Genomic DNA, 10,469 nt, shown 5'->3' with positions numbered 1-10,469 from the left:
GACAAAGGTGGCCAGGACATGGGAGTACAGTGAGATTGCTGCTTTGATAAAGAGCCCAGATCCCTGCCGTGCAATTATTGAGCGGATGAAGAGCAAGGGGTTTTTTGTCGTCAATGACCCGGCACACTCCACGGCAGACGCTTCGCTTTTTGACGTTTGTGGAGAAAACTGTTCGTTCACGACCAGTCCTGCTTTCATTGAACCACGGCGGTCATCTTGGGCATGGTCCGTCCATCCAACTCAAGAAGAAGTGGTATGATTTTTTGTTACTTTGTTTCTTTTGTGCGTGTGTGTTGTTGTTGTTGTAGGTGATCCATGAAACTTACATAAATTGCTGTTTGTATTGCAGCTGAACTATGTTCTAGATACTAGTAGGCTGCGAACGAGTTAATTGTTCGGACATCTAAAGCCTGTCTAACCAGAGCGGATTTCTGGACGCTAGGCCTGAGAAAAGAAATGGACTCAACGGTAAGTTAATTACTGCATTCGAGGTATACTATAGTTGTACAGTTTTTAGGTCTGCATATTTCATGACCATTTTTTACCTTTACAGATTGGGAATGCCTGCTTGGAGCTTATACAACAGATTGCTTTTTCCAAGGTAGCGTGTGAATGATCAAGCTTGTTTTGTGGATACTTGATACCGTATCCAGTGTGTATGTACATTTGTGTTGCAAGTCATTATCGGTCTGCTGTTTCAGGGGAAGAACATATATGTTGAAGATCTGTATGTGTGTCCTACTTGGTTGCAACAGAAGAACAGGTCTACGGCTCATCTAAATGTAAGTATGTCCACTAGTTTGTTTTATCTGAAGACTTACATAATGCATCATGACTAATATATTTACCTTTGCCTGTACTGTCTTTTAAGGCCAACGCTCATGGCAAAGACACCATCATCTTCCCCTATGGGTACCGGGGCATTTTCAACTGTGTGTAAGTACTGACCATTTTACATTTCATACTCTTAAAGAGTGAATTGAGCCAGTAGACAAATACCAAAGACGTGCTTGTAAGGTTAAAAGAAACTGCAAATGCCTTGGTGTATGGCTTTTCACTGAAAGCAAAAGCTGTCTTCCATAGGTTATGAACGTAGCACGCAAAGAAATGTACTTACTCGACCCATTGCTGTCGGCGTCCAAGTCAGGATTTGGAGGATACCTGCCAGTCCTAAGGTTGGCCATTGATTTGTCATGATACTGTAGATCTGATTTAATTTGGTCAAGTTCCTATGATCTTTACGCTTGTTTTAGGTTGCGGCCCAGTGACCCTTTTTAGGTCTCTTAAGCAACGTTCCCTTGACCACTGGACTTGTCCCTGTTACTGTGTTGATTTTTTTGCATTGATAAATGTTGAATAGTTTGTGCATTCATTTTACATATCACTAAATGATGACTAAATGTGAGTGTACAATGTAGTGACACAAGTAAACCTTTTCTTTGCAGAAAAAATGTCTCTCCGGGCTCTGTAAATGTAGTATGCCATTTGGCCTGATTTAAATGCTGCAATTGGCATCACCGGGTGAACTGATTCGTTGACTTGTCATTAACACTTTATTCTCCTAAATGGACAGGAGTGTAAGCCAGACCATTTATCAAGGCCAGTGGACGGAAAAGACGGGCAGGGACTTGAAGGTATTGACATACGGTCTAAAGTAGCACAGTTTACCTTAGCCACACTGATGAAAGTATTCATGATGCCGTGTCCTTGCAGGGCTTTCCAAAGCAGCCCTTCGGAAACGACTGTGGCATTTTCATGCTGATGGTAAGTCATAAAGTTCTGCTGTGCTGTTTGTTTGTTCATTTGCTTGTTTTTCTTGCTACAGGTTTACCCCATGCAGTTATCATTGGGGTTATTTACAATTACAGGCTTACAAATGTCAATCGGAAGCTAATGCTATTTTCTTTCTTTCTTCAGTCTGCCCTCTACTTGGTCTTGGATGGTCAATTTGATTATTCCGTGGTAAGTAAATAGCTACACAGATTTCACGTAACATACATTTCAATGTAATGCAGAGCTAAACTGAGCCGCTGAACCAAACTACTATTTCAGCACGATATGCCAGTGTTGCGCAGATGGTGGTGCCTGTTGCTCCTCGAGAACCATGGCCTAGACAGGTGAAAATAAACTAAATTCATGTGTGTGTGGTGCATGTTTCTTGCCTCACTGCCTTCCGTAAGCATAAAACATGTTTTGTTTTGTTCTTTTTGTGTCTTTGTTTGTTTTTTAGTCACGGTAAAGTATTTGCGCACTGGACAAGAGAATGCCAAGCACTCCTCACTGGAAAACACTCACCCATCTTCAGGTTGAAGAGGAAAAGGGATGAAATGTAAGAGACACACACACACACACACACACACACACACTCACTTCTTTTGTCAACTTGTATATATCTGAAAACATGAATACTGGTTAATGATCACTGTGAAATTGTTTTGTGAAAACATTTTGGATTATGACTGTATTGTTTATGTCAAATGATTATAAAATAAATAAAATAAAAAACAAAAACAGGACACATTTTTGAACACATTGGGGACTAAAATGGCTTTAAGAACCCCCTGAGATTGAATGGCATCACTGAGACACGGAATTGGCGGCAGACACATGGACGCCAATCAACACACATGTAGAACACCAGTCAACACAACTATATTACTCTGAGCTCTTCTGGGGGTACTTGATGCAGGCATTTAACAGATATTTTTACATCACTTTGGCTATGCAAGGCTCTGACTTGCACAACACTGACACAGTGCAACTCAGGACCTCAAAAAGCCCCACTCCATTTTGTTCTCCACCCCTTAAGTTTTTTTTTCCTAACGAGGCGCCGTTGGCTGCCTGCTGACCTACTCTATCCCATTAGTATATCGAAGGAAACCCGCTCGGTAAAGGAGAGGGAGCAGTTCAACAGGGCCAGGAAGATTGTGGAGAGGATCACTGCAGACCAACTGCGATCTTTGGTGAAAAACTACTACCAGCGCTGCACCATCCTCCCTGGAAAGTCTTTCCCCCACCCGTGCAGTCAGGCACGAGTCAGGAGTATCCAAGAGACCCAGGAGTATCCAATCCACCAGGTCAATTAACTGAGTTTCCCACCAAGCTTTCATACTCTGGAACACCCACCACAGATTCTTCATTTTTAACTTCACTTTTCTACGTTTTCATGTTTTTTTTTTTGTTTGTTTTTTTGTTTTTTTTGGTGTGTGTGTTTTTGGTTTTTCTTTTCTCCTTTTTCTTTTTTAAATGTATATAATACATTACAACCCAGCTACAGTCATTGATTGAAGCTTTTCTTATCAGTGCTGAACATGACCGTAACACTCTTGTCCTCAATCACAGCTCTTCATCCTCTGTGGGCCACACAGGCCAGGAAAATCTCTCAACGGTAAGTACTAACTGTACTTTTCCTGAACATTTCTCTTTATTAATGACTGTATACTGCCAGGAGACAACTGTATTGTAATTTGGTGCTGCACAAATTCTGTCTGTAGTCTGGGAGACAGGCCACAAATCTTCCAGAGTTAGGAATGCCATGTTATTCACCAATGTATTCTCTGTGTTTCCTGTCTGCAGAGTGAGTTTGATGTAGCCCCAGATGCAAATCTGGCCACGAATCTCACAGCATTGGCAGATATCAGCCAGGATCTCATTGCCATCCCTGCTGAAGAACTGTTTACATCCCAGCAAACACAAGAGGTTAATATCAATGTAGTAACCAACTAACTGTGCATTGTCCCTGCGCAGTCTGCGTTGTCTCCAGGCCTGTGAATCCGCTCCTTGTTACTGACTTTAACAACAATAATTGTAAACGTTTTGACATGAGAGGACCATAATTATTCTTTTCACTTCTGAATGAACTTCATATAACTCACCCAGACCAATTTGTACAATTAATCTTTGGTGTTTCCTGTCAGCAGTGTGATTTGTCAGAGGAGATAGATGCCCTGCTGGCTTCTCTTTTAGATGGTGAAACACATATTCCAGCAAACACCGGATGTGAACACTTTCAGGGTAACAGAAAATGAATAATTTTATTAATAATAACTTGATTTTATACAGCGCTTTACCTAAGGTCATTTTGCTTTGCATGGTGGCATGTGTGTGTGCGTACGCATGTGTTTGAGTGTTTGTGTGTGTGTGGGGGTCTCTGAAAAGATGTTCTTTTGACTGTTCAGGCCTTGTGAATGCCATTTTAGTTTCACCAGAGCAACTTTCACATGTCCTCTGTGTTTCTGTTTTTTTTAGCCCCGTCTTGAAACCATCAATTTTGAACAGTGGGATGGCCTTTGAAATCAAGACTGATCTCATCCACCTGCTCCTCCTCCTCATCATCACCATTCACCCACTTCTACACAATCTGCATCTTGCACAATTAATTTTCAGTATTACTTTTTGCACTTTACATCCCACTCGTATGCACATTGTCTTATATCTTATTTTTATTATTTGTATATTATGTTGATATGTGCCGATGCGTGTGTATTGTATTTTCTATTGGCTTTTTTGTACAGAAAGTTTACCTTTATTTTTTATTTACTTATTTCTGTTTCTATTTATTTGTAAGTAAATAAAGACACAAGTTCAAAACAAAGTTCTTCGGTTTGGATAGAAAAGGTTGTCTTCCAGTAACTCCAGCCGTTTCTGTCTGAGAATGAGATGTTAGACATCTTCTAGTCTGTATTAATACCTGGACTTGTATATAGGACATACAGCTAGATAGTATTGCATTATAAAGGACTAAAGTGTTATTAATGCGTTAAAAGCATCCACTCTTCTGAAGTGTTACCAACACACACACACACACACAAATCTTTTGTCAACTTCTATTTATTTAAGAGCGTGACTGCTGGTTGATGATTAGTGTGAACAAGTTTTGTGTAACCATGGAGGGTGTTACTCCATCAGAGTGTGGTGCCTCCATTTTGCCTCCCAAAGATTACAGGCCCACATAAGGGCTTTGCTCGTGCCTATGACACATAGCGCAAGACTGCAGCCTGACACGAAATTGGTGAACCGATAAAACATCTGCGTTTGACATTAAGTAAATTGTCCGAATTAAAACCACAAGGGCGAAAGTTTCTTTTGAACGTTAAATGCTATGTATGACACACAACCCACTCAGGTGTGAATGTCTCCCTCTCAAACAGGCATCTTCATATATGGAGCCTGTTCTATGTCAGCTCTGCTGCTTAGGGTCCCAGAGTAGAGAGAGAGGCCCACGTATAGGAATTTCTCATGCAGCATATGTCATATAGTGCAAGACTGCCACCCTGTGGCAATATTGGTGAACTGGTAGTGAAATTCTGCTAAGATATATAATTTTTGTTTTTGTTTGTATTTGTTTTTTTCTCCCCAATAACTCACCAAATATACACACAAGTCTGAGCCTACAATATATTCTTTTTAACAACAAGTTTATTCAGTGGGAAAATTAAGTATTGAACAACCTACAATTATGAACAATGAAAAGATTTATGAACAAATATTTTTAAAAATTAAACATGTGGATCAAGGGTTTTCTTTTTGGGGTGGGGGGGGCATCATACGCTGCATTTGGCGTTTGAATGCATTAAAGCCTCTTGAAGGTATATTATTTTGTGAGCACTTTTTAATGTACTCTTGAAAGGCAATCATATGCGATTTTGTTGGATCTTGGTCAATGAAGGCTTTCTCTTCTTGCCTCCAATGCTTTCCAGCGCTTTCAACCGAACCCGCACCCCTTACATTTTCATCAGTTCTCGCTGGGGTCTGGGGTGGTGGAGACAGAGGGTCGCTGATGCTGGCTGAGCATGAAAGAGTGGAGCTGGGTGGCACTACATCATGCCCACTGTCCACATCCATCTGGTCATCTGCGCTTGAAGAGGGTGGTGGGCTGGGGCTTGGTAGAAGGCTTCTGGGCTTTTTAATTGGTGTCAGTCGGATTTTCTTCACCGCATCAAGTTTTTGATTTAGAGCTTTTGTTCCAGGATCAACCGAGTCTTCATCATCCATTGTTGAGGTTTGTGGCCGTGGTACACTGGGTTGTTTAATTGGTGTCAGTCTCATTTTCTTGTATTCAGAAAATGCAGCTTTGGCTTTGGAACGGTCCACCTCGTCCATATCCTCCTTGCTGAGAGAACAAATGCTGGTTTCCCCCGTCATCATCAGTTTGAGGGTTTTGGAGTGTAAGGTTCTCAGAGATGGTTTCCTCTGGTTGTTCTGCCATCGTGTATAAAAATTCAAAATAATCCACTACGCAAGCCTTCAACAGTTGATGCAACTACTTGCAATGACTGCAGTGAAGTGACAAATTATGAGGTGGTTGGTGCTTATATGTGCTACCTGAAAAACACATGTGCAAATCTGCTACAGTGCAACACATGTGCAAATCTGCTACCGTGCAACACATGTGCAAATCTCTCTCTCTCTCCCTCTCTTTCTCTCATATTCATGCACCCATAATCCATATCATAGCATTTTACCATTTTTCTTTTCCTGTATCATCTGTTGTGATGGAAACATTAACTGCAAATAAACAATAAAAACAGTAGTTCATAATAAAGCCCTTGGATTTGGACAATAAATTCCCTTTATTATTATTATTATTATTATTATTGTTGTTGTTTTGTTGTTGTTGTTATTAGTATTACTATTATTATTATTTATCTTGTGTATTATTAGGGAGTGCTGTGCCCGGCACTCCCACAAGGTGGCCCAGCTGAACTCCAAGCCATGGGACTTGGCTATTGCCAGTGGATTCATATGTGATTCCAGGGGTTGCCCACGGCTGTGTCTCGGCAATGGAGCCGTGCACAGACCACAACTATCGCATGTGGAATCCACTACCATGGCTATCACATATGAAAATCACTACCACAAGAAAAGTGTTTTAGACATAAATTTTGTCTGAAATCAATTAACATGTGGGAAAAGTTTGCTAACAGGACACAGTATGGAAAGCTTTGAGCATTGTCCTGTAAGGTCAGGAACATTGGCAGTATCCAGTCCAGGCACGAAAACAGTTGTTATTATTGTAAATCAGCAGCTGATGATCCCTCTTTCTGCATCTTCTCCCTTTGCCTTTGTCTTCTGAGACAAAAGTACAGATCAAGCACTCTCCCCCTCCTTTTCACTATCAGATATTCTCAGAAATGTTTGGGAATGTATAATGTGGCCATATTATTTCACTCACAACTCTAAGTATGGCACTACGGCATAAAGTACAGCAGTTGGCCTTGCTGACAAGTCATTTTGCAATTTTCCTCACCTACAAAAGAATGGTCTATAGTCGCCATTTTCTGGTGAATTAGTTTACGGCACTTTTTCAACTTTTTTGCAACCTTTTTGTTGCGTGACAATTAGGGAAAAAGACTTTGGGTGTCGGAAAGTGCTATAACTATACTATAACTCAAGTATATAAAATATGACACCCAGAGAGCGTACACAGTGTATCTAAGCAACGCAAGTTGGAAAGCCCATCGTAGAATTAGTCATCATCATCATCATCATCCTCAGTCAGAGTGAATTTTCGCTAAGGCCGCACCCATATATGAGGCCCAGAGAGCGTATCTCAGCAATGCAAGCTCATAGAGAGGTGCGGCTGGCGGCGTTGGAAAGCCCATCATGGAATTAGTGGGGGGGCATGTGGGTCTCATGACTCTGCGACCACCACAGACAAAGTTATTGGGCCAAATACAACTGCACCCTCTATCTCTAACCCTAACCCTAACCCTAACCATAACCCTAAACGCAAGCTCAGAGAGACTCGTGGCTGGTGCCGTTGGAAAGCCCATCATGGAATTAGTGGGGGAGCATGTGGGTCTCATGACTCTGCGACCACCACAGACAAAGTTACTGGGCCAAATACAACTGCACCCCCCTCCATATCACTGTAGCTCGCTGACGCTAGCTCGTAGAGACATGGGGCTGGCACCGTTGGAAAGCCCATCATAGAATTAGTGGGGGAGCATGTGGGTCTCGTGACTCTGCGACCACCACAGACAAAGTTATTGGGCCAAATACAACTGCACCCTCTATCTCTAACCCTAACCCTAACCCTAACCATAACCCTAACGCAAGCTCAGAGAGACTCGTGGCTGGTGCCGTTGGAAAGCCCATCGTGGAATTAGTGGGGGAGCATGTGGGTCTCATGACTCTGCGACCACCACAGACAAAGTTATTGGGCCAAATACAACTGCACCCCCCCTCCATATCACTGTAGCTCGCTGACGCTAGCTCGTAGAGACATGGGGCTGGCACCGTTGGAAAGCCCATCATAGAATTAGTGGGGGAGCATGTGGGTCTCGTGACTCTGCGACCACCACAGACAAAGCTATTCGCCAAAAACCAAGTGCACCCCCTGGCACTTCTGGCTAAAACCCTCTATCATAGACAAACCTCAGCCAGAGTGAATTCTCGCTAAGGCCGCACCCATATATGAGGCCCAGAGAGCATACAGAGTATATCTCAGCAACGCAAGCTCAGAGAGACTCGTGGCTGGTGCCGTTGGAAAGCCCATCATGGAATTAGTGGGGGAGCATGTGGGTCTCATGACTCTGCGACCACCACAGACAAAGTTACTGGGCCAAATACAACTGCACCCCCCCTCCATATCACTGTAGCTCGCTGACGCTAGCTCGTAGAGACATGGGGCTGGCACCGTTGGAAAGCCCATCATAGAATTAGTGGGGGAGCATGTGGGTCTCGTGACTCTGCGACCACCACAGACAAAGTTATTGGGCCAAATACAACTGCACCCTCTATCTCTAACCCTAACCCTAACCCTAACCATAACCCTAACGCAAGCTCAGAGAGACTCGTGGCTGGTGCCGTTGGAAAGCCCATCGTGGAATTAGTGGGGGAGCATGTGGGTCTCATGACTCTGCGACCACCACAGACAAAGTTATTGGGCCAAATACAACTGCACCCCCCCTCCATATCACTGTAGCTCGCTGACGCTAGCTCGTAGAGACATGGGGCTGGCACCGTTGGAAAGCCCATCATAGAATTAGTGGGGGAGCATGTGGGTCTCGTGACTCTGCGACCACCACAGACAAAGCTATTCGCCAAAAACCAAGTGCACCCCCTGGCACTTCTGGCTAAAACCCTCTATCATAGACAAACCTCAGCCAGAGTGAATTCTCGCTAAGGCCGCACCCATATATGAGGCCCAGAGAGCATACAGAGTATATCTCAGCAACGCAAGCTCAGAGAGACTCGTGGCTGGTGCCGTTGGAAAGCCCATCATGGAATTAGTGGGGGAGCATGTGGGTCTCATGACTCTGCGACCACCACAGACAAAGTTACTGGGCCAAATACAACTGCACCCCCCCTCCATATCACTGTAGCTCGCTGACGCTAGCTCGTAGAGACATGGGGCTGGCACCGTTGGAAAGCCCATCATAGAATTAGTGGGGGAGCATGTGGGTCTCGTGACTCTGCGACCACCACAGACAAAGTTATTGGGCCAAATACAACTGGCACCCTCTATCTCTAACCCTAACCCTAACCCTAACCATAACCCTAACGCAAGCTCAGAGAGACTCGTGGCTGGTGCCGTTGGAAAGCCCATCGTGGAATTAGTGGGGGAGCATGTGGGTCTCATGACTCTGCGACCACCACAGACAAAGTTATTGGGCCAAATACAACTGCACCCCCCCTCCATATCACTGTAGCTCGCTGACGCTAGCTCGTAGAGACATGGGGCTGGCACCGTTGGAAAGCCCATCGTAGAATTAGTGGGGGAGCATGTGGGTCTCGTGACTCTGCGACCACCACAGACAAAGCTATTCGCCAAAAACCAAGTGCACCCCCTGGCACTTCTGGCTAAAACCCTCTATCACCATCATCATCCTCAGCCAGAGTGAATTCTCGCTAAGGCCGCACCCATATATGAGGCCCAGAGAGCATACAGAGTATATCTCAGCAACGCAAGCTCAGAGAGACTCGTGGCTGGTGCCGTTGGAAAGCCCATCGTGGAATTAGTGGGGGAGCATGTGGGTCTCATGACTCTGCGACCACCACAGACAAAGTTATTGGGCCAAATACAACTGCACCCCCCCTCCATATCACTGTAGCTCGCTGACGCTAGCTCGTAGAGACATGGGGCTGGCACCGTTGGAAAACCCATCATAGAATTAGTGGGGGAGCATGTGGGTCTCGTGACTCTGCGACCACCACAGACAAAGTTATTGGGCCAAATACAACTGCACCCTCTATCTCTAACCCTAACCCTAACCCTAAACCATAACCCTAACGCAAGCTCAGAGAGACTCGTGGCTGGTGCCGTTGGAAAGCCCATCATGGAATTAGTGGGGGAGCATGTGGGTCTCATGACTCTGCGACCACCACAGACAAAGTTACTGGGCCAAATACAACTGCACCCCCCCTCCATATCACTGTAGCTCGCTGACGCTAGCTCGTAGAGACATGGGGCTGGCACCGTTGGAAAGCCCATCATAGAATTAGTGGGGGAGCATGTGGGTCTC

The 10,469-nt window shown here is 44.3% G+C and overlaps 1 protein-coding gene across 2 annotated transcripts; it reads left to right on the top strand.

Annotated features, from left to right (window-relative positions):
• Window positions 1–925: 925 nt before the first annotated feature.
• Window positions 926–4,705, top strand: LOC108874482 (uncharacterized). 2 transcript variants are annotated; one of them, XM_051068888.1, is made up of 10 exons: window positions 926–1,175; window positions 1,574–1,634; window positions 1,714–1,764; window positions 1,918–1,962; window positions 2,053–2,117; window positions 2,231–2,329; window positions 2,867–3,077; window positions 3,343–3,388; window positions 3,577–4,014; window positions 4,249–4,705. In XM_051068888.1, the coding sequence occupies exons 1-9, from the start codon at window positions 1,087–1,089 to the stop codon at window positions 3,579–3,581; spliced, it is 672 nt and encodes a 223-aa protein (XP_050924845.1). In that variant the 5' UTR covers window positions 926–1,086; the 3' UTR covers window positions 3,582–4,014; window positions 4,249–4,705. The 2 variants fall into 2 exon arrangements, with proteins under 2 accessions (XP_050924845.1, XP_050924844.1); XM_051068887.1 differs by lacking the exons at window positions 3,577–4,014; window positions 4,249–4,705 and having other exon boundaries at window positions 3,343–3,505.
• Window positions 4,706–10,469: the final 5,764 nt, after the last annotated feature.

This window comes from Lates calcarifer, unplaced genomic scaffold (genome assembly GCF_001640805.2).
Source record: "Lates calcarifer isolate ASB-BC8 unplaced genomic scaffold, TLL_Latcal_v3 _unitig_5409_quiver_3530, whole genome shotgun sequence".
Classification (NCBI taxonomy): Eukaryota; Metazoa; Chordata; class Actinopteri; family Centropomidae; genus Lates; species Lates calcarifer.
The sequence above is the reverse complement of the archived record's forward strand: the minus strand, read 5'-3'. Positions and strand labels throughout refer to the sequence as shown.